General features: G+C 37.2%; 3 protein-coding genes across 3 annotated transcripts; all 3 read right to left on the bottom strand.

Annotated features, from left to right (window-relative positions):
- Positions 1-185: 185 nt before the first annotated feature.
- On the bottom strand, positions 186-1232 carry LOC131798680 (QRFP-like peptide receptor). Its single transcript, XM_059116356.2, has one exon. The coding sequence runs from the start codon at positions 1230-1232 to the stop codon at positions 186-188; it is 1047 nt and encodes a 348-aa protein (XP_058972339.2).
- Positions 1233-3300: 2068 nt separating this feature from the next.
- LOC131798679 (QRFP-like peptide receptor) lies at positions 3301-9532 on the bottom strand. Its single transcript, XM_059116355.2, has 3 exons — positions 9018-9532; positions 4490-4551; positions 3301-4362 (listed from the first exon to the last, which is right to left on the bottom strand). Exon 3 carries the CDS (start codon positions 4311-4313, stop codon positions 3306-3308), a length of 1008 nt encoding a protein of 335 aa, XP_058972338.2. The 5' UTR covers positions 4314-4362; positions 4490-4551; positions 9018-9532; the 3' UTR covers positions 3301-3305.
- Positions 9533-19178: 9646 nt separating this feature from the next.
- LOC131793444 (RYamide receptor-like) lies at positions 19179-20386 on the bottom strand. The gene has a single exon (XM_059110861.2). It carries the CDS (start codon positions 20384-20386, stop codon positions 19388-19390), a length of 999 nt encoding a protein of 332 aa, XP_058966844.2. The 3' UTR covers positions 19179-19387.
- Between the last annotated feature and the right edge of the window lie 4426 nt (positions 20387-24812).

Below are 24812 nucleotides of genomic sequence, written 5' to 3'. Positions count from 1 at the left end.
TCATGCTAAAAATCTCGTTTTTATTACTTTGTTATGGCGACAGATAACATAACGAGTAACGAAACCAATCTCTAAACTCTTTTACATGCCATGCAAACGGCCCGGTCAATAAAAACAGATGATAATATTTACCTTACAATCATTAGCAAATCAAAAATATATTTTTGATGGAGGTTATCAAGAAATTAATCCCTTTGTGGGCGTGAATAATTTAAGGTAATAGCTTGGGAGTCAAACCAAGGTGCAATTTGATTAAGCGTTTGACCAACAGAGAAGCAACTGAAAAGGTACTTAAGACCTTGACGATAGTTTCCACTGAAAATAAAACAAATGTAAGGATTGACAGCACAGTTTGATCGCCTCACAAATACAGCAATAACCCCAAAGAATTGAAAGCCACACGATGATATTGTTCTGTCTGAAGAACACAGGAACAACAGCCACCAGATGCTAAATGGCACCCAACATACTGCGAACACCAACACAATCGCAATGCACATCTTCAGAACATTTCTTTCTCTCTTTAAACGTTGTTCTCTAACATTTACCGATTGCAAGCCTATAATCTTATTGGCTTTCATTTTTAAAGAAATAATAAGGTTCAGAAGGCCAATAAAAACCAAAGGAAAATACAGATATAAAATAGTCATCGCGGCAGAAAAGGTTTCTTTGAGCGAAGACTCTCCAACTGCCGCTTTCCACCGCCTCACACACGCCAGCCCCTCTGGATGCTCCACAATTTTCCAAGTAAACAGGGATGGGCGGAAGACAAGCATAGCGATGATCCGAGTGGCGAGAATGAAGAACCGACCGCGCTTTGAACTAATCAGTGTGGAACGAAGGGGATATACCACAGCTCTAAATCGATCTACTGCTATTAAAACGAGACTCTGAATTGACACAGCACTTGATACATCAACTAAATAACCAGACAGCTTACACAATGCTTGGCCAAGAGGACCATCGATCAGCCAGGTGTTGGTATTCAACTGAACTAAAACCTGAGGAATCAGGAAAATAGGAAACAGCAGATCAGATATGGCCATGTTTGCAATAAAATAGTTGACGGGATTTCTCAGACTTCGGGTTTTGTACACAACAATTCCAATCAAGGTGTTTCCAGTCAGCAAAACAGCAAATAGTAGACAGTAAGCAAAAGTGTAACCAATTCTTTCTACTGAGAGGGTGAAGCAGCTCGACGTGGACTGTGTTCCAGTCGTCATTACCGCCATGTTTGCCGACATTCTCAAAACAAAGAGATAAGTTTCTTCATCAGCCAGCAGTTCTGCGACTCTAAAGATTAACTACCTACGCTCTATTGACATAAAACACACGCACAGCTGATTATTTACATATATAATAACATCACATATCCGGACCTGATTATCTACTTAGTAATTAAAACTGTTTAACTTTATGAAGCACCTCCCGACCTTTATAGTCTTAATTCGTACTCTATATCCTTAACTTCCCGAGATTAGAAAACTGCGTCGTCATACATATCAATAGTTACCCGAAATGGTATGGTTAAAAATATTCTATAATTGGTATTATAATGTTAAATTATAAAAATAATAAGAAAAAACCAATATGCTCGATATCAGTGATAATAACATTTTTGAGAAATATGTCTTCGTATGTTTAGGAAATACGTGAATTATTGTCTCTCGACGCTTGTAACAGTTTACCATGATGATTTTTAGGTAAAAAAAATGCATTTAACTTCTGTCCGATTTACCTTGGGATTAAAGGGCTGCCAACTCTACCAAATGCAAGCTATTCAAACGGATACTGATGTGTAACGGGAAAATATACCATTGAGTCTACTGTTCAAACCCAAACTTAGCTGCTTACGATGTGACTAGAGTAAAAAAATAAGCTCACTTTTTTCCTCTGTTGCGAGAAAGCAGCTGGCTGACGGAAAGGAACCACTCAATTGCTTTCCTGGTGTAGGTTGGTCTTACCTTCACCAATCTATACTCGCCACCACCCCGACTAAGATCGAGCAAATCTATGGAAGTCGAAGCCTCTAACTGCAGAGCTAAAAGTAACGGTTTTACGTGGTGAGAAAGCTTTTTGGTCAATAAGCGTTTGAGTTGATATTACTTTACCTCCAAAGAATTAAGAGACTTTTTCTCTGTCACTGAGATTTAGTTCTTCAGCTGCACTTGTTAATTTTCAAGTTTCATTACCAAAGTGAACTTTTTGTAGGTGAATTTGACATGACTCTCTCCCTCGCCGACTTTCTGTCTGGCTTCACAGCCTGCACCTGTTGTTTTCATGACTGTCTACAACATGAATGAAACCCGGTTTCGTTTTTTAGTGATGGCTATTGTGGCAAGGAACATCAAGGAACATCAAATCGTCAACTCATTAACTGAAATCGAAAGGATCATGTATCCTGTTAATTTGCAAATCATTTGCAACCAACACTAAAGTTAAGAGAGTCAATCCGATTTTGAAAAGTTTGTTTACCTTGATATTCGCCCGATAACCGACTTTCTGAAATGAAAAGGAAGTTTAAGGCAACTTGAGTTCTCGACGGCTTTGACGCAGTTAGTATTGAATAAAAAAATGCAACTAAGCTTTTAAATAGATTTTCTGTTTCACAGACGAGAAGAAAAGTGATGCTTCTTTATTTTATTAACCATCATGTTTCCATTCTGCATTGTCATCTTGAAAGGAAATACTATTTCATATCATGACAATTATGGTAATGATACAAACTCGACTCGGCTACTGATAAACATTTTAGATGTCTTCTATCCACTACATAATATGTGTCTCCTAATGTGTAACGTTTCGGTCAAAAGACTCTTAAATTTCAAATAAAGTCCTTAAATTAGGTGATCAGATTAATATAGCTCACAGAAACATTCGTTGCGCAAAAGTTCAAACAACGGTTTGACCGTTGGACAAAGCTTCTCTATTGATAAGTTTATTTATGTACATTTTTATAGTAAGTAGGCTGACAAAGGAAGATTCGAATGCTTAAAATTTGTCAACAAGTCTCAGTATTAAATAGAGGGAGTTATCACGTCTTTTTTTGACGATCTGCAAATGCTACTTTTAGCAAAGACCAGAGTTAGTCCATATTTTGATCTATTATGCCTTAAAAAGACATCAAGCCGACAATTTACACCATTCCTTTTCGTTAATCAATAATTCAACAAATTAATTATGGTTTTTCAATAAGGCGTTTCACTTTAGAATCTCCAATTACCTTGCTGACTTGAAATGAAATGAAAACACAGTAAAAAATTAATCCTTAAGTGAAATAAAGTTTTAGAGTCTCGGGGGCCACACTACGGTGCATCTCGAGCAACGTCAGGACCAAAAGAAGAGCAACCGAGAAGATTCTTGAGACCTTGACGATAATTTCCACCAAAACAAATACAGATCCAAGGGTTGATCGCACAGTTCGACCAAGCTAGAAATAAGGAAACAGACGAGAAATAATAGAAGCCACAAGATGATGTTATTGTTCGGTCTGAGTTGAAGAGCATGAACCACTTAATACTTAAGGGCAGCCAGCACAATGCAAACCCTAACACGATGGCGACAGACAGTTTAAGAACATTTCGCTCTCTTTTCAAGCGTTTTTCTCTTGTGTTAGTTGATTGCTCTCCTGGAATCTTCTGGGATTTGATTTTTAACGTAATGGCGGAGTAAAGTATTGTAATAAAAACCAAAGGGACATAAAAAATTGCAACTTGCATCACCAAAACAAAGTTTTTGTAGGACAACGCCTCTCCTAGTGCGCCCTTCCAATCAGCCACACACGCCAGCCCCTCTGGAGACTCGATAACTTTCGAGGCGAACAGCTTTGGGCAAAAGATAGCGATAGCGATGATCCAAGTGGCGAGAATGAAGACCCGGCATCTCTTTGAATTAATCAGCGGGGAACGGAGGGGAAACATTACAGCTCCAAATCGATCGACCGCTATTAAAACCAGGCTTTGAATAGACACAGTAAAGGACAGATTAGATGCAAAGATACTCAGCTTACATAACACTTGACCAAGCGGATCGCCTATCAGCCAGGAGCGAGTGTATGTCAAAACCAATTTACGAGGAAAAAGGAAAATCGGAACAAGCAAATCGGACATGGCCATGTTAACAATCAAGAAATTAATGGGCTTTCTTAGAGTTTTTGTCTTGAAGACAATCATTGCAACTAAGGTATTTCCAACCAACGAAACAAGAAATAGCAAGCAGTAAGCAAAGGTTTCACCGATTCTTGCCGCTGTGGGGTTGAAGCAGCTCGACATGGACTGTATTCCATTCATCGTTGCAGTCACGTTTGCTGACATTCTCGAGAGATCAGTTGTTATGCAGTCAGTGGTTATCTGGAGGCTGCCTCTATTTAAAGAAAACAAAGCTGATTGCTTAGACAAATTATTAAATTGTTTTATTTCGCTCCCTCTATGCAAAGCGTCATACTCTATTCATTGGAAAAAATCGAAAAACAGTGAAAGAGTGCTCTTACCTTACGGAAAAACTTTCTCGCAGTTTTTACCGAACTATTCTTTCAAAAGAGCTGCATCCACTCTATAAAACCAATCAACAATTAGTAGTTTCCGATTATCGGTTTCTTCTTTGACCAATAGTTCTCTGTCTAACTCTAAATCCTACCTATGCTTTATGATAAAAAACACAGCTGATTGCTTACATATATATTGCTTAATACTAATAATTTCGTCAGAGTCCTTAGTCGTATGCCAAGAGCTCTTAATTGAGAAGCTGCCCATACTCTATTTAAAAAAGCAGAGGCGACTGTTTACGCAACATTAAAAATTGAGTAACTAAGAATCTTCAGATATCATTTTACTTTCAGTTAATTTCGACTAACAGTTTGTACTCAAAAAACTTTCTTTAGGTAAGGAGTCAGTTGAAGTTAGATTGTCTCCAAAAAAAACTGATTTTGAATTCTATAATTCTTTCTAACCTTTTGGTATGATTGGTAAATGGTGAAAACAACAATTTTTTAGAGAAATGTATTTATATATAAAAGAGGAAAAACAAGTCATTACTAAGAAAGGTAGTTCAACCAAAGGCGTGATCTGAATCTAAAGGCAAACAGGAATAAAGGACGTGATGGAATTGGGAGTACCGAAATAGAATAATTTATTGATGTTGAATGACAGTTGACAGCTTGTCTCAGAATCATCACGTATGAGAAAGGAAGTTGTTCTAAAATAGAGGAGTTAAGCGCGACGTTAACGGGAAAAATATCATTGCAAAAGGCGACTATGCAACGTTTTCCTGTCTGTTTTCGGCTTTTGCTCTTTGAAACGAAAAAAATTCACACAAGCAGTGAAACAGATCAGTATTCTTTTTTAATTTCACTAAAGATATTTTGGAGGATTACAGCAAATATGATATCTCCGTTGCTTTAAACGACCGCATACACTCATTAACCTTCTGTGCTTCGGCGAGGTCATTTATTCAAAATGTAGACATCGCCGAGAGACAAATTTCAGTCCCCGCGGTAAAACCAAAGTGCAGGTGATATGACAATCAAAGAAGAAAAAAAAGACGAAAGAGTGAAAAAGAATAAATATCGGTTTCGATGAACTGTATCCCTGAATTTGTTTTAAGCAAACGATGACTTCCCTTTCTTTAACCAATCTTTGGTTCTGAGCATTTCTCAAGAGGCTACCTATATTCTCAATAAACAAAACAAAGCTGATAAATAACAAATGACTTTCATTGACTTTCTTTAGCCAAACTTCTTTTACTGAGTTGAATCTAGTTTTCCATGAGGAACACATTCAAATCGTAAATACTCCTTTCCTTCCTCGCTTATTAACTTTTTTCCTGTCTTTATTTTGTATTTTTTTTTATTTTATAAAAGCTGTAAGCAAAGTTGAATCCGATTCTCTTTCCCTCAGTAACTGGATTTAAGCAACTCGGTACCTATGTTCCATTCATCGTTGCGGTCACATTTGCCGACATTTAGCCAACAGCTCTAAAGGCTATCTTTTTTTTAATTGAACGCAGTGATGATTTTCATAGATATTATTGTTGTTCTTAATTGCATACGTTAGCTTCTCCAGAAATTCAAGACTACCGACAGATGTACGATGAACCTCTCAGTTACTTGAGATTAAATAGTTAGGAAAGATCTCATTTGGATAATTGCACTTCAAATAGAAATATCACTAGCCTCAGGAACAGTTGTAGAAAGTTCCATTATCTTCTGTTTCCGCATCTTGACGTGTATGTAAAACGCCTTCAATACATGTCATAGATCTCTGCTTCAGTCACTTGATGATAATTGCTGTGGTTGTTTCTTGATCGCTTGTTTGCTTACTATTTTCTTATTTTACAGACGATTGACGGATATCAGTTTCCCAGCCAAAACGAGTCATGAAAAATAAGATCAGCTAACAAAAAGCGAGAAATGTGTGTCAAGTTTTGCTTATCTTTTCTTTGTTTGTGCACGAAAACGGCCTGGTAATTGAGGTACGAAAAATGGGGAAAAAGGAAGTTAAAATGAAAGCTGGCTGCTTCCTTCCCCTGCGAGGCGTGATCTGAATTAAAAAGCCGATTAAAGTTTAGCAAATGACTGGAAAGCAAAAACTGAAATAGCGTTTAACTTAACGTTTGACAGCTTATAATAAGTGAATTACGTTTGACGGCTTATAATAAGTGAAGGAAAATGTTCCAAGATGAAGTACACAATATAAAGGATTATAGAGAAACCAAGGGATTCTTTTAAGAAAAACCCTGAGTAAACTGGAAAATTTAATTTTCCTTTTTTTCGGTGCCATAAACGACTGCATGAAGGCACTTACCTTAAGTGCTTTGGTGAGGTCAGTTATTCAAGTTGTAAATATTATTATTACTGAGCGACAAATGTCATGCAGTTCCGGAGGTAAAGGCAAATTATAAAGTGGCCGGTGATATGAGTGCTAAGGAAGGAATTGATGAAGTTTAAAAAGCGCAAAACTTCTTTCAGTTCTCGATCAATTTTTTTCTTAATTCAGTCAAACCCTAATGTCCCATGTACTTCTTTGATATCTCTTTTTATTTCTCATGCCAAATAATAAACAGATATTATTCTTTCTATTGCTCTAAATATATTTTCATCCCTTTGTTTAATAACCATTTCAGGCACACTCATTCAAGCAACATGTTAACTTCCTTTTTATTGTAAAAAAGAGGATTTTAATCATATGTTATCTGGTATATAAAACAAGGCGTTGACGGGTTAAGTTTTCGCGAACACAATGGTCATGAAAGAGCTGTGCTTACATAATGTGTTTTGTCTTTATTAACTGGAGGCTACATGTGATCAATTCGATCTTATTTTCATCTGATCCTTTTACCTCTTGGGAAAAGTTCAACGACAGCAGTCTACAAAAACAGTTTGTAAAATATGTACCTAGAATTATATATATCAAACGGTCATTAAGCCATAATTATTCTAAATAATGGTTTAAGCCGTCATGCAAAGTTCCTTTAAAATCCTCTGAGCTACCAGTTAGGTATATACATGAAGTCGTGCGGTCTGAAGTGACTTTTTTCTGAGGATTTTGAAGATGTTGGTTTATTTCAACTTCCTTGGCCGGTCATTTTGAATGAGCAAGTGCCAGAATATCAGTAGACAAGATATCTGTTGTTTTTTTTTTTGCAAGGTCGATTGACTTCGTTTCAAAGTGATTTTTCAAAAGTAGTATTAATGAGCCCGTTTTTGTTATATTTGAGCAGTAGGGCTGATGTATTGTGTATCTGCACCATTGTAAGCTGGTGAGCTAACAAACTACAAAAAAGCGTCCAGGTCAACCAAAGAGAAATCAGCTGAAGATATTCTTAAGGTTCACGATTATTTCCATAGAAAGCGAAACAGATTAGTAATGGTAATAGGACCGAGTGGAGTCTAATTCGGTCTGTAATCATACGAGTGATTAACTAAATCGAACGACTGCGAAGCGGGAGTCCGATTTGTTAATCACGAGTATGATTACAGACAGAATTGAAAGACAAGAAATGAAAAGAACAATTTTTGAGAAATATATTTAAATATAAAAGAGGAAACACAAGTCATTTCTAAGGAAGGTAGTTCAACGCAACGCGTACCGAAATAGAATAATTTAGTGATGTTGAATGACAGTTGACAGCTTGTCACAGAATCATCACGTATGAGAAAGGAAGTTGTTCTAAAATAGAGAAGTTAAGCGTGACTTTAACGGCAAATAGTACTGCAAAAAGGCGACCATGAAACGTTTTTCCGTCAGCTTTCAGGTTTTTGCACTTTGAAACGAAAAAAATTCACACAAGCCATGAACAAGATCGGTATTCTTTTCGAAATTTACCATAGAAATTTTGGAGGATTACAGCAAACATGATATCTCCGTTTCTGTAGACGTCTTAAACAACCGCATACGCTCATAAACCTTCTGTGCTTCGGCGAGGACTATTCAAATTTATAATAAAGCTCGGATATAACACATACTGTCATTGGTTGAAAGAGCGTGCTCTATGAGAGTATAGAGCATAGAACTGAGCTAAAGCTGTCACGCCATCTGCCAAATCGTACTATGTTCGACCTTTTCCGGGACTTCTTTCTAGCTTTTATTTCATTAATAAAAGTGAAATTTCGAACCAAGCAAGCAAAGGTTTGCAAAAATGCCAGGCGCAGTAATCTACGTTACTGTAACGTGAGCAGAGACAAAAATCCTCAAAGATAAAACAAGATAGACAGTCCGAGTTTTTTTAACGGTCTTCACGCTCAGTTAGATTGCGAGTTTACGTACGGCAATAAAAATCAAACACAGCTAACACTTGTATAGTATATAAAGTTTCGATTTCAAATAGAAAAAATCAGGAATTATGAAAAATATAACCTGGCATAACTGTTAAAATTCATACTAATCATGACGGTGTCAGAGCGACTTAAGGTCTATCGCGGCTAGCTAATCATGGCGATCTTTGGTCATCGCAGTGGAGCAAGCCTCAGGAACTAAATCGACTACCCTTCGAGTGAAAAAATAAGAGCTTGTCCTGATTACCTTTCCGATGTGTTGAGTGGAAGGCCAGATCAGTCACTGCAACCGAGTTTTACGGCGCTGTCATTCCGAGCGATCTTTTTGTCTTAATGAATTCGGCTGTTGTTCATTCATAATACACTCGCCTTGAACAGTTTGTTTTCTACTTGTAATGTGAAACAACTTGCGTATTTTTGTGAGCCACGATTGGGCCGAATTTCACTGAACATTTCACTTTCAGATCCTGTATTAGAAACTAAAAAACTTCAGGCAAAAGTGTTAAATTCGACATGCCGAGCTATTTTAGTTTGTAAACTATTGCAGAATTTGAACTTTGATGGTTTTTGAACTTTGATGGTTTGACATTTTTGACAGCTTTAGTCTTGTACAGCCAATCAGATTATTTGAACCATTCTAAGAGGAATTCTGATTGGCTTATTGTAGCGTGCTTTATGAGAGTATAGAGCATGCTGACGACACTGTTGTTCGCTTTGGAAATAAGATTTGTTTTGAAAATTGAAAGTAATTCTTGAGGAATTTAACGGATTCTTTATTATAAAACAAATAGAGAAGCCTTGACTATGCTCTGTTCTGTTGTAAAGCACCTAGGAAGCGGCTAGAGCACTCAAGAAGTAGGGAGAAACACTCGACTACGTCTCGTGTTTCCCCCTACACTTCTTTCGTGCTCTAGCCGCTTCCTGCTTTACAACAGAACAGAGCACAGTCAAGGCTTCTCTATTTGTTAAGTAAACATCGCCGAGGGACAAATTTCAGTCCTCACGGTGAAACCAAAGTGCAGGTGATATGACTATCAAAGAAGAACAAAAGGACGAAAGGGTAAAAAAGAATAAATATCGGTTTCGATGAACCGTATCCCTGAAGTTGTTTTAAGCAAACAATAATTTTCCTTTTTTTAACCAATCTTTGACTATGAGCAGTTTTCAGAGAACTAACTATATTTTCAATAAACAAACAAAGCTGTTTACTAACAAATACCTTTCATTAACTTTCATTAACTGTCTTGAGCCAAACTTCTTTTACTGAGTTGGATTTAGTTATCTATGAGGAACAGATTCGGAAGATTTTTCTCGTAGTGAAAACTCCTCTCCTTACTCGCTTATTAACTTTTTTCCTGTCTTTATTTTGTATTTTGTTATTTTATAAAAGCTGTAAGCAAAGTTGAATTCGATTCTCTTTCCCTCAGTAACTGGATTTAAGCAGCCCAGTACCTGTGTTCTATTCATCGTTGCGGTCACGTTCGTCGACATTCAGCCAACAGCTCTGAACGCTATTTAACAAATAGAGAAGCCTTGACTGTGCTCTGTTCTGTTATAAAGCACGCAGGAAGCGGCTAGAGGTTCCACTTCTTGAGTGCTCCAGCCGCTTCCTAAGTACTTTATAACAGAACAGAGCACAGTCAAGGCTTCTCTATTTGCTCTATAATAAAGAATCCGTTAAATTCCCCAAGCATTACTTTCAATTTTCAAAACAAACTTTATTTCCAAAGCGAACAACAGTGTCGTCAGCATGCTCTATACTCTCATAAAGCACGCTACGATAAGCCAATCAGAATCCTTGTTAGAATGGTTCAAATAATCTGATTGGTTGTACAAGACAGAAGCTGTCAAAAGTGTCAAACCATCAAAGTTCAAAAACCATCAAAGTTCAAAAACCATCAAAGTTCAAAAACCATCAAAGTTCAAAAACCATCAAAGTTCAAAAACCATCAAAGTTCAAAAACCATCAAAGTTCAAAAACCATCAAAGTTCACCATCTGCGATAGTTTACAAACTAAAATAGTTCGGCAGGTCGAATTTAACACTTTTGTCTGAAGTTTTTAAGTCTAATCAGAATCTTGAAGTGAAATGTTCAGTGAACTTCAGCCGAATTATGGCTCAAAAAAACACGCGAGTTTTTCACATGACAACGTAGAAAACAAACTGTTCAAGGCGAGTGTTTTTTGAATGAACGACAGCCGAATTCACTTGAACATGAAGATCGCGCGGGATGACAGCGCCGCAAAACTCGGCTGCAGTGACTAATGTGACTTTCCACTCAACACATCGGAAAGGATATTAGAGCAAGCTCTTATTTTTTCACTCGAAGGGCGGCCGATGTAGTTTCTGAGGCTTGCGTTACTGTGATGACCGGAGATCGCCATGATGAGCGAGCCGCGATGGACTTCAGCATGATCATATTCGCTCTGCACCGTCATGATTAGTATGAATTTTAACATTTATGCCCGTTTGGTTATATTTTTCATCATTTCTGTTTTGTTTTTGAACACTGAACTTTATATACTATATGAGTGTTAGCTGTGTTTGATTTTTATTACCGTACGTAAGCTTGCAATCTAACTGAGCGTGAAAATCTTTAAAACTTGGAATGTCTATCATTTTGATTTTCCTTTGAGGATTTTCGTATCTGTTCACGTTTCAATAACTTAAATTACGGCGCCTGGTATGTTTACAAACCCTTGTTTGGTTCTTCTGTCGCTACTTGCCGGCTCGCTTGTTCCGAAATTTCACTTTCAATTATCGGAAAAAGCTAAAAAGAAGTCCCGGAAAAGATCGAACTTAGTACAATTTGACAGATGGTAGTTTTCGGAATTATAAAGCCGATCAGTTTGCAAATGACATCGCGCACATCCCATGGGATACTATGAACCTGATAGACGAATCCGTTGATAACAGACTCGATGCATTTAATGACTTGCTGTTGGCGTGTCGGGACGACCATGCTCCGGTTAAAACAGTGAAAATACGACATAAACCAAACCCATTCATCACGCAGGACATAAGGGATTTGATGAAGGCGAGAGACCACCTTCACAAAAGAGCGAGAAGGACTGGGACGAGGGAAGACTGGGAGGCTTTTAAGGAGCTGCGAAATAGAGTTAAATTTGTTTTACGGAAGGCGGAACGAGAGTACTACAATCATCAAATCTGTGAAAATAAGAACAACAGTGGGGCAATGTGGGAAAACTATTCGCAGTGCCCTCCCAAATAAATCAGGCCGCCCGAGCTTTACCAAGGACACAGATGCACTCGCTAATGAATTCAATCGCTTCTTTATATTTGTGGGACAGAAGGCCGCCGATGACTCTGCGGAGCTCGCTCGCCTTCACGGCCTACCAACTACTCCTGTCTATCTCGGTTCAACTCATTGTGATGAACTGTTTGACTTCAGAGCAATAACCAGTGAAGATGTGCGAAAACTGATTATGGCTATGCCTTCAAATAAAGCTCCAGGCTATGACAGGATTCCAGTGTTTGTGATCAAGGACTGTTTACCGTATTTATTACCAACTCTAACTGCATTGATAAACTCTTCTTTTAGCAACTCTGTTTTCCCTAAGGCCTGGAAGAAGTCGGAAGTAGTGCCACATCTTAAGTATGGTGATCACGAGATTCCTAGTAACAATCGCCCTATTTCATTATTGCCTGTACTTTCTAAAGTGACCGAAAAGATCACCCAGAATCAAATTATTTGACTCAACAAGGCAACCTCACCTGTCATCAAAGCGGAAACCGTAAACACCATTCTACTGAAACACTGAGTTTGCTTGTCACCGGTCATATATATAAAGCGATGGATAAAAAGGAGACCACGGCTATGGTCCTAATCGACTTGAGCAAGGCTTTTGACAGCATATGTCATAGAACTCTCCTCACCAAGCTGAAAGGGCTCGGTGCGTCAAATGAAGCGTCAAAGTGGTTTGAGAGCTATCTTACAAACTGAATGCAGTCAACACGACTCGGTACATCTCGCTCTAGTGAGTTAACCGTCACACATGGCGTACCACAGGGGTCCATTCTAGGGCCTCTTATGTTCAGCCTTTAATTGAACGACCTACCGTCCGTTGTTAAGTTTTCAAGCGTAGAGTCATATGTTGATGACACAAAGGTTTATCTTTCGTGTTCATCGAATAATATTGACTCCTGCCTTGCAAAAGTCTCGGAAGATCTCCGACTTATTGCCTCCTGGTGCTGTACGAATAAGTTGCTTATTAATCCAGACAAAACTAAACTTATTCTTTTTGGAACGAAACAGCTTTTAGGTGGGGTTCCTGATATCAGAGTCCCCTTTCTTGGACAACACTTAATTCCTGTGTCCTCAGTCAAAGACCTGGGTATAATATTGGACTCGAACCTTACTTTTAATGAACACGTTAACACCCTGACCTCGTCTCTTATTTCTACCCTATGCCAGATAAGCAGAGCTAGGCACTTGTTTTCCAAATCAGTACTTACCACCATTCTGAATTGTCTAGTTTTTTGTAAACTCTTTTATTGCTCGACATTTTGGTCTGGAACGTTTGCGCACAACATAAACAAATTGCAACTTGTACAAAACTTTGCTGCCCGTGTGTTGACAAACAGCAAGAAGTTTGATCACATCTCACCAGTGCTGCGGGCACTGTGTTGGCCTTCTATTAAGAACCAGTTATTAGTGCGTGATGTTATGATGCTATACAAAATATTCAATGGCCTTGCACCACCATATTTAGAGTGTTACGTCAACAAAAGATCAGCTATTCACGATTTGTTGATCACAAGTATGATTACAGACAGAATTAGAAAACAAGAAGTGCAAACAACAATTTTACAGAAATGTATTTACATATAAAAGAGGAAAAACAAGTCATTTCTAAGGAAGGTAGTTCAACGCAAGGCGTGATCTGAATCTAAAGGCAAATATGAATAAAGCACGTGATAGAATGGTAAGTACCGAAAAAGAATAATTTAGTGATGTTGAATGACAGTTGACAGCTTGTCTCAGAATCATCACGTATGAGAAAGGAAGTTTTTCTAAAATAAAGAATTTAAGCGTGATGTTGACGGCAAATAGTATTGCACAAGCCGTAAACAAGATCAGTATTCTTTTCTAGTTTTACCTAAGATATTTTGGAGGATTACAGCAAATATGATATCTCCGTTGCTTCAAACGACCACATACACTCATTAACCTTCCGTGCTTCGGCGAGGTCACCTATTCAAAATGTAAACATGGCCGAGCGACAAATTTCAGTCCCCGCGTTAAAACTAAAGTACAGGTGATATGACTATCAAAGAAGAACAAAAAGACGAAAGAGTAAAAAAACTTGAAATAAATATCGGTCTCGATGAACCGTATTAGTTACCTGAGATGAAATAGTTGGGAATGATCTCATTTGAATAATTGTATTTTAAATAGAAAAATCATTTGTCAAAGGAACAGTTGTAAAGTTCCATTTTCTTCTGTTTCCACATCTTGACGAGTATGTAAAACGCTTTCAAAACATATCATAAATTTGTGCTTCAGTCACTTGATAATAATTGTTGTGGTTGTTTCTTGAACGCTTGTTTGCTTACTATTTGCGTAACAGATCGACTATTGACGGATGTCAGTTTCTCAGCCAGAATGAGTCGTGAAAAACTAATGTCAGCTAGAAAACCAAGGAATATGTGTCAAGTTATGCGTATCTTTTCTTTTTTGTGCACGAAAATGGCCTTGTAATTGAGGAACGGAAAACGGGGAAAAAGGAAGTTAAAACGAAAGCTGGCTGCTTCCTTCCCCTTGATCTGCGTAATCTGAATTAAAAAGGCAATAAAACTTTAGCAAATGACTAGAAAACAAATACTGAAATAGCGTTATGTATTGAATTACGTTAGACAGTTGGCTCCGTGTGATGGCGGCTTAAAATTAGAGAAGGGAAATGTTCAAAGATATAGTACACAGTATTTTAAAGAATTATAGAGAAACCAAGAGATTCTTTTGAGAAAAACCTAGTAAACTGAAAAATTTAATTTTACTGTTTTCCTTTGCCATTAACGACCGTATAAACCCACTTATGTTAAGTGCTCTAGTGAGGTCAGTTATTGCAGCTGTAAATATTACTGAGCGACAAATGTCATTCTACCCCGAGGTAAAAGCAACTTACAAAGTGGCCGGTAATATGAGTGCCAAGGAAGGAATTGATGAAGTTTAAAAAGCGCAAAATTTCTTACAGTTCTCAATCAATTTTTTTTCTTAATTCAGTCAAACCCTAATGTCCCATGTACTTCTTTGATATCTCCTTTTATTTTTCATGCCAAAGAATAAACAGATGTTATTCTTTCTATTGCTCTCAATATATTTTCATCCCTTCGTTTAATAACCATTTCAGGCACACTCATTCAAACAACATGTTAACTTCCTTTTAATTGTAAAAAAAGGGTTTAATTATATGTTTTCGGGTATATAAAACAAGACGCGGGCGGGTTAAGTTTTCGCAAACTAAAAGGTCATGAAATAGCAGTGGTTACGTAATATGTTTTGTCTTTATTAACTGGAGGCTACATATGATCAATTCGATCTTATTTTCTATCTGATCCTTTTACCTCTTGGGAAAATTTCAACGACAGCGCTCTACAAAAACATGTTTACAAAATATGTACCCAGAATTATATATATAAAACGATCATTAAGCCATAATTATTCTAAATAATGGTTTAAGCCGTCATGCAAATTTCTTTAAAAAATCCTTTGAGCTGCCAGTTAGGTATATACATGAAGTCTTGCGGTCGTGCGGTAAAAGTGACTTTTTTCTCAAGATTTTGAAGATGTTGGTTTATTTCAACTTCCTTGGCCGGTCATTTTGAATGAGCAAGTGCCAGAATATATGTAGAGAAGATATCTATTTTTTTTTTCTGCGGGTTCGATTGTGTTGTATCCCGACCTTTAAACTTTGTCGAAAGTGATTATTCAAAAGTAGTATTAATGAGCCCATTTTTGTTATATATCAGCAGTAAGGCTGATATATTGTGTATCTGCAACAGAAACATCGTAAGCTGTTGAGCTAGCATTCAACAACTCGGGGCTCAAACTACAAAAAAGCATCTGGGTCAACCAAAGAGAAACCAGCTGAAGATATTCTTAAGGCCTCGACGACAATTTCCAAAGAAAGCGAAACAGATTAGTAGTGGTAATAGGACCGAGTGGAGTCTAATTCGGTCTGTAATGTGAGTGATTAACAAAATCGCACGACTGCGAAGCGGGAGTACGATTTGTTGATTACGAGAATGATTACAGACAGAATCGGAAGACAAGAAGTGAAAACAAAAATTTTAGAGAAATGTCTTTAAATATTGAAGAGGAAAAACAAGTCATTACTATGAAGGGTAGTTCAACGCAAGACGTGATCTGAATCTAAAGGCAAACATGAATAAAGCACGTGATAGAATGGCGAGTTTCATTAAGTGATGTTGAATGACAGTTGACAGCTTGTCACAGAATCATCACGTATGAGAAAGGAAGTTGTTCTTAAATAGAGAAGTTAAACGTGACTTTAACGGCAAATAGTATTGCAAAAGGCGACCATGAAACGTTTCTCCGTCTGCTTTCAGCTTTTCGCACTTTGAAACGAAAAAAATTCACACAAGCCACGAACATGATCAGTATTCTTTTCTAATTTTACTCAAGATATTTTGGAGGATTACAGCAAATATGATATCTCCGTCGCTGTAAACGTCTTAAACGACCGCATACGCTCATCAACCTTCTGTGCTTCGGCGAGGACTATTCCAATGTAAACATCGCCGAGGGACAAATTTCAGTCCCCGCGGTAAAACCAAAGTGCAGGTGATATGACTATCAAAGAAGAACAAAAAGACGAAAGGGTGAAAAAGAATAAATATCGGTTTCGACGAACTGTATCCCTGAATTTGTTTTAAGCAAACGATAATTTCCCTTTTGTTAACCAATCTTTGACCTGGAGCAGTTTCCAGAGAACTACCTATATTCTTAATAAGCAAACAAAGCTGTTTACTAACAAATAACTTTCATTAACTTTCATTAACTGTCTTTAGCCAAACTTCTTTTACTGAGTTGGATTTAGTTTTTTATGAGGAACAGATCCAAAAGATTTTTCCCATAGTAAAAACCCCTTTCCTTACTCGCTTATTAACTTTTTTCCTGTCTTTCATTCATCGTTGCGGTCACGTTCGCCAACAGCTCTAAACGCTATATTTTTTAAGTAAACGCGGTGATGATTTTGCATAGATATTATCATTGTTCTAAATTGCATACGTTAGCTTCTCTAGAAATTTAAGAATATCGACAGATGTAACAAAAAGCGAGGAATGTGTGTCCAGTTATGCGTATCTTTTCTTTCTTTGTGTACGAAAACGGCCTGGTAATTGAGGGACAGGAAACGGGGAGAAAATGAAGTTAAAATGAAAGCTGGCCGTTTTCTTCCCCTGCGAGGCGTGATCTGAATTAAAAAGGCAACAAAACCTAAGCAAATGACTGGAAAGCAAATACTGAAATAGCTTTATTTGTTGAATAACGTTTGACAGCTGGCTCCATGTGATGACGGCCAATAATAAGTGAAGGAAAATGTTCCAAGATGTAGTACGCAGTATTTTAAAGGATTATAGAAAAACCAAGAGATTCTTTTGAGAAAAACCAAGTAAACTGAAAAATTTAACTTTACTGTTTTCCATTGCCATAAACGACCGCATAAACACACTTATGTTAAGTGCTCAGGTGAGGTCAGTTATTCAAGTTGTAAATATTACTGAACGACAAAAATATTGAAAATAATTGTTATATAAACATTAGAACCGGAAATCCTGAAGCGAAGGTTCAAACAATTGTTGGGGCGTTTGAAGTAAACCAGCTTGCATGAGCAAACTGGGGGGAAGGTACCAAGAATTTTGGTTCACAGAAGCTTCTTTTTTAATTAATTACGCGTTGCCGCTACAACGTTTACAGTATTCCCTTTCTGATTAACACCAACTCTAAAGCTTCTTCTTCAATTTATTACACGTTGCCGCTACAACGTTTACAGTATTCTCTTTCTGATTAACTCCAACTCTAAAGCTTTTTCTATAATTTATCACACGTTGCCGCTACAACGTTTACAGTATTCCCCTTCTGATTAACACCAACTCTAAAGCTTTTTCTATAATTTATTACACATTGCCGCTACAACGTTTACAGTATTCCCCTTCTGATTAACTCCAACGCCAAGCTTTTCTTTGATTTATTTCACGTTGCCGCTACAACGTTTACAGTATTCTCTTTCTGATTAACTCCAACTCTAAAGCTTTTTCTATAATTTATCACACGTTACCGCTACAACGTTTACAGTATTCCCCTTCTGATTAACTCCAACGCCAAGCTTTTCTTTGATTTATTTCACGTTGCCGCTACAACGTTTACAGTATTCCTTTTCTGATTAACTCCAACTCTGAAGCTTCTTCTTTAATTTATTACACATTGCCGCTACAACGTTTACAGTATTCCCTTTCTGATTAACTCCGACTCTAAAGCTTCTTCTTTAATTTATTACGCATTGCCGCTACAACGTTTACAGTATTTCCTTTCTGATTAACTCAACTCTAACTTTAACTGATTTCGGCGACAATTTCAACTACGACTAACAACCATTAACCAAAAGCTACGCGCTTAAATCTCTTTGAAAGTGGGTGTAAGTTCATAAAGAAACTGTGATGGAGATAGAACAAGATAATTTGCTTTTTATCAACTGAGTAAATAATGTAAATTGGCCACTGAATAGCGAAACATTCTTTGTCTTACACTTTGTTGAAGGGCTAACGCTCGAAATATGAGTTTTAGAAACTCTTTCCGGTAGCTGATTTACACAATTTTCATTATATCTCATTTGCTTGTGTTTTCTTAACCTTGGAGTTGATACCTCAACGGTTTTAATCTTTGAAAAAATTTTCTCTACCTATAATAAGTAAACATATAGTTAAATTTGAATAAGACAATGTCGCAAATTAATGACATTCCAATTTGCGAGAGCAACTAAAGCTGACGTGTGTTTTAAGGAGATCCCACATTATCTCAATAACGTCTAGTGTCACTTTGCACGAACAGTTGAAAATACATACCGGCTGTCTTTTTTCGGGTGCCATGTCAAAATTTCAGAAGCAACAAAGCGAAGCTCTTCTAAAAGGGATTGCAGAACAATTTTAACAAGTCAGAAAAAAATGACCCGAGTTGTAAAATGTGGAAGGTTTACTGTCATTAAACAGAAAATCAGTTGATGGATGGGTTAGACCGCACCAATTACGTCGTAAGTGTAGTTATTAGGGAGCTTAAGCATCAAAGGCAGACGCGGACGGTAGCTGGAAGTTAAAAGTTCTTATTCCCGGTGATAAATACATCTTTTTGGTCTGTACAATTTGGTACAAAATTAAAAAATGAATACCTTGTGGTTGATGAATTAGCGTCAAATCGCGCCAGATTTAGTTTTATTCTTTCTCCGGTTGCCACCTGCACCTAAAAAACGTCTCTGCTCAAATTCTCTATAAGTAGGGAGAAAGAACTGGAGGGCACGTTCGGCCACATTAATCCTCAGATAAATCCAAACGGTATGCAGAAGTCTGGGGAGGAAACGATAACTAAGCAGCTTCGCCTGTAGAAAAGCAACTGATGAGATTCTTAAGACATAGACGATAACTACCACTGAAGATAAAACAGATGCAAGGGTTTACAGCACAGTACGAGTACGCCAGAAGAAAGGAAATAGTTTCAAAGTATTGCATGCCACAAGATGACCTCATAGCCATTTTTGATGAATAAAAGAACAGCACGACGCAGATGCTGAATGGCAACCAGCATACGGCGAACACCAAGACAATGGCAACGGACATATTAAGAACATTTCTTTCTTTCTTCAAACGCCTTTCTCTTGCATTAGCTGATTGCTTCCCTGGAATCTTCTGCGATTTAATTTTTAAGGAAATGACAAAATAAAGTATGGAAATCAAAACCAAAGGGACATATATGATAAAAACGATCAATCCCAGTAAGTAGGTTTGCAGCGATAGGGACTCTCCAAATGTGTCATTCCACTGCCACCTACAAAACAGCCCTTCTGGATGCTCTACAACTTTCAGGGCGATCAAATATGGGCAATGGGCTGCCAAGGCGACCATCCAAATGACGAGAATGAAGTACAGGCACTGCTTTGAACTGATCAGTGGGGAACGAAGAGGAAATACTACAGCCCCAAATCGATCCACTGCGATCAACAACAAGTTCTGAACTGACACTAGAGATGAGACATCTGAAGCGAAGAGACTCAGTTTACACGTCGCTTGGCCAAGGGGACCGCTGACCAGCCAGTAGCCGGCTGTGTTTAACTTTACAGAAAGTCGAGGAAAGGAGAAAATCGCAAACAACAGATCGGAGATTGCCATGTTTACAATAAAAATGTTGATTGGTGTTCTCAGAGTTTTCGTCCTATAGACAATTATTCCAATGAAGGAATTCGCAGCCAGCGACACAACAAATAGCAGACAGTAGGCGAAGGTTTCACCAATTCTTCTCGCTGTGGGGTTGAAGCAGCTCGACATGGACTGTGTTCCGTTCGTCATTGCTGTCACGTTTGCAGACATTTTTTGATACCGAGAGATCAGGTTTTTCTTCAGCCAACAGCCCTGCGGTGGGTACTTAAACTCTACTGGATGAAAACACAACCTATCCATCTTATATAAATCAAACTTTCACATGTTTAATTAATGAACATACCCAGGAAAATTCTATAATTCTTTCTAACCTTTTGGTATGATTGGTAAATGGTGAAAACAACAATTTTTTAGAGAAATGTATTTACATATAAAAGAGGAAAAACAAGTCGTTTCTAAGGAAGGTCGTTCAACCAAAGGCGTGACGTAAATCTAAAGGCAGACATGAATGAAGCACATGATAAAATGGCGAGTACCGAAATAGAATAATTTAGTGATATTGAATGACAGTTGACAGCTTGTCTCAGAATCATCACGTATGAGGAAAGAAGTTGTTCTAAAATAGAGGAGTTAAGCGCGACGTGAACGGGAAAAATATTATTGCAAAAGGTGACTATGCAACGTTTTCCTGTCCGTTTCCCGCTTTTGGTCTCTGAAACGAAAAAAATTCCCATAAGCAGTGAAACAGATCAGTATTCTTTTTTAATTTCACTTAAGATATTTTGGAGGATTACAGGAAATATAATATCTCCGTTGCTATAAACGACCGCATACACTCATTAACCTTCTGTGCTTCGACGAGGTCACTTATTCAAAATGTAGACATCGCCGAGGGACAAATTTCAGTCCCCGCGGTAAAACCAAAGTGCAGGTGATATGACTATCAAAGAAGAAAAAAAAGACGAAAGAGTGAAAAAGAATAAATATCGGTTTCGATGAACTGTATCCCTGAATTTGTTTTAAGCAAACGAGGATTTCCCTTTCTTCAACCAATCTTTGGTTCTGAGCATTTCTCAGGAGGCTACCTATATTCTCAATAAACAAAACAAAGCTGATAAATAACAAATGACTTTCATTGACTTTCTTTACCCAAACTTCTTTTACTGAGTTGAATCTAGTTTTCCATGAGGAACACATTTAAATCGTAAATACTCCTTTCCTTCCTCGCTTATTAACTTTTTTCCTGTCTTTATTTTGTATTTTTTATTTTATTTTATAAAAGCTGTAAGCAACGTTGAATCCGATTCTCTTTCCCTCAGTAACTGGATTTAAGCAGCTCGGTACCTGTGTTCCATTCATCGTTGCGGTCACATTTGTCGACATTCAGCCAACAGCTCTGAAGGCTATCTTTTTTTTAATTGAACGCAGTGATGATTTTCATAGATATTATTGTTGTTCCTAATTGCATACGTTAGCTTCTCCAGAAATTCAAGACTATCGACAGATGTACGATGAACCTTCATTTTGATCAGCAAAAGTATCTGCAATTACAGTTATTTGAGATTAAATAGTTGGGAAAGATCTCATTTGGATAATTGCACTTCAAATAGAAATATCATTAGCCTCAGGAACAGTTGTAGAAAGTTCCATTATCTTCTGTTTCCGCATCTTGACGTGTATGTAAAACGCTTTCAATACATGTCATGGATCTCTGCTTCAGTCACTTGATGATAATTGTTGTGGTTATTTCTTGACCGCTTGTTTGCTTACTATTTGCGTAAGAGACGATTGACGGATGTCAGTTTCCCATCCAGGAGAAGTCGTGAAACGCTAATATCAGCTAATAAAAGGCGAGGAATGTGTCAAGTTATGCGTATCTTTTTTCTTTTGTGCACGAAAACGGCCTGGTAATTGAGGTACGAAAAACGGGGAAAAAGGAAGTTAAAATGCCTTCAATACATGTCATAGATCTCTGCTTCAGTCACTTGATGATAATTGCTGTGGTTGTTTCTTGATCGCTTGTTTGCTCACTATTTTCTTATTTTACAGACGATTGACGGATATCAGTTTCCCCAGCCAAAACGAGTCGTGAAAAATAAGATCAGCTAACAAAAAGCGAGAAATGCGTGTCAAGTTTGGCTTATCTTTTCTTTTTTTTGTGCACGAAAACGGCATGGTAATTGAGGTACGAAAAACGGGGAAAAAGGAAGTTAAAATGAAAGCTGGCTTCTTCCTTCCCTTGCGAGGCGTGATCTGAATTAAAAAGCTGATTTAAGTTTAGCAAATGACTGGAAAGCATAAACTGAAATAGCGTTTAACTTATTTATTGAATTACGTTTGACAGCTTATAATAAGTGAATTACGTTTGACGGCTTATAATAAGTGAAGGAAAATGTTCCAAGATGAAGTACACAATATTTTAAAGGATTATAGAGAAACCAAGGGATTCTTTTAAGAAAAACCCTAAGTAAACTGGAAAATTTAATTTTCCTTTTTTTTGGTGCTATAAACGACCGCATGAAGGCACTTACCTTAAGTGCTTTGGTGAGGTCAGTTATTCAAGTTGTAAATATTACTGAGCGACAAATGTCATGCAGTCCCGGAGGTAAAGGCAAATTATAAAGTGGCCGGTGATATGAGTGCTAAGGAAGGAATTGATGAAGTTTAAAAAGCGCAAAACTTCTTTCAGTTCTCGATCAATTTTTTTCTTAATTCAGTCAATTGATATCTCTTTTTATTTTATTTTTATTTTTATTTTATTTCTCATGCCAAAGAATAAACAGATGTTATTCTTTCTATTGCTCTCAATATATTTTCATCCCTTCGTTTGATAACCATTTCAGGCACACTCATTCAAAACACATATTCAATTGCTTTTGATTGTACTAATGAGGATTTCAATTATATGTTTTTTGGTATATGTAACAAGGCGCGGTCGGGTTAAGCTTTCGCGAGGCAATGGTCGTGAACGAGTTGTGGTTGAGTGATGTGTTTTGTCTTTATTAACTGGAGGCTACATGTGATCAATTCGATTTTATTTTTATCAGATCCTTTTACCTCTTCAGAAAAATTTATCGACAGCACTCTACAAAGAAATGTTTACAAAATATATACCTAGAATTATATATATATCAAACGATAAATAAGCCATAATTATTCTAAATAATGGTTTAAGCGGTCATGCAAATTTCTTTAAAAATTATTTGAGCTGCCATGCAGGCTATAGACATGAATTCATGCGGTCTGAGGTGAACTTTTTTCTGGGGAGTTTGAGGATTTTGGTTTATTTTAACTTCCTTGGCCGGTAATTTTGAATGAGCGAGTGCCACAGTACCAGTAGACAAGATATCCTTTTTTCTTAAAGGGGTCGATTGAGTTAGCCCGACCTTTTCCCCTCTTCTCAAACTGATAATTCAAAGGAGGAGTTTCACTTCAGAGTCGTATTAATTAGCCCTTTTATGTTATATATCAGCAGTAAGGCTGATATATTGTGTATCTGCACCAGAAACATCGTAAGCAAGTGAGCTAACATGCAAGAGCTCGGGGCTCAAACTACAAAAAAGCATCTGAGTCAATCAGAGAGAAATAAACTAAAGAGATTCTTAAGGCCTCGACGATAATTTCCATAGAAAGCGAAACAGATTAGTAATGGTAAAGGACCGAGTGAAGTCCAATTCGGTCTGTAATCATACGAGTGATTAACTAAAAAGAACGACAGCGAAGCGGGAGTCTGATTTGTTAATCACGAGTATGATGACAGACAGAATTGGAAGACAAGAAGTGAAAACAAAAATTTTAGAGAAATGTATTTACATATAAAAAAGGAAAAAGAAGTCATTTCTAAGGAAGGTAGTTCAACGCAAGGCGTGATCTGAATCTAAAGGCAAACATGAATAAAGCACGTGATAGAATGGTGAGTACCGAAATAGAATAATTTATTGATATTGAATGACAGTTGACAGCTTGTCTCAGGATCATCACGTATGAGAAAGCTAGTTGTTCTAAAATAGAGAAGTTAAGCGTGTGTGAAAATCAAACTCCATACAAAGAGAAGTAACTTCTCCTCCGTAGACATTAAGACATCACCTGGATGTACATTTCATTTTCCCACTGCTCAGACAACTGTGGTAACAAAACGAAAACTCTAAGTTACTGTAAAATACCTCGGTTTTTTTTCTTTCCTTTACATCACATTTTAATTCTCAGTGTGTTACATTTTAGTCAAAAGACTCTTATTTTGAAGTATAGTCTTTAATATTTGTACCCAGAATAAATACATAAAACAACTGTTTAAACAACGGTTTAACGTTGCATAAAGTTTCTTGAGTTCAACAAGTTTTTCCGTTTTAAAAAATTAAGCTTTTACCTGACTTCTTATCTTCCTCTGATTTTGGACATGCAGCTGAAGGTAAATAATTGATCAGTTTCTAGCGAGACCAATGAACGTCTTTATCATCGTAGTTTTTAAAAACATCACGCTAACAATTGACAAAGTTCTTCTTTGTTATTCAACTGAGAACTTTTACTAAAAAGATTTTTTTCGCTGCCAAGCTGACTTTCCTTAACTTCTGATTAAAACGGTCAGTACGAAATTTATCCTTACTTGCGACTGGATAGCATTTTATAGTGCGGGGCT

Source organism: Pocillopora verrucosa, chromosome 10 (assembly GCF_036669915.1).
Source record: "Pocillopora verrucosa isolate sample1 chromosome 10, ASM3666991v2, whole genome shotgun sequence".
Lineage (NCBI taxonomy): Eukaryota > Metazoa > Cnidaria > Anthozoa > Scleractinia > Pocilloporidae > Pocillopora > Pocillopora verrucosa.
This window is presented reverse-complemented; position numbering and strand designations above follow the sequence as displayed.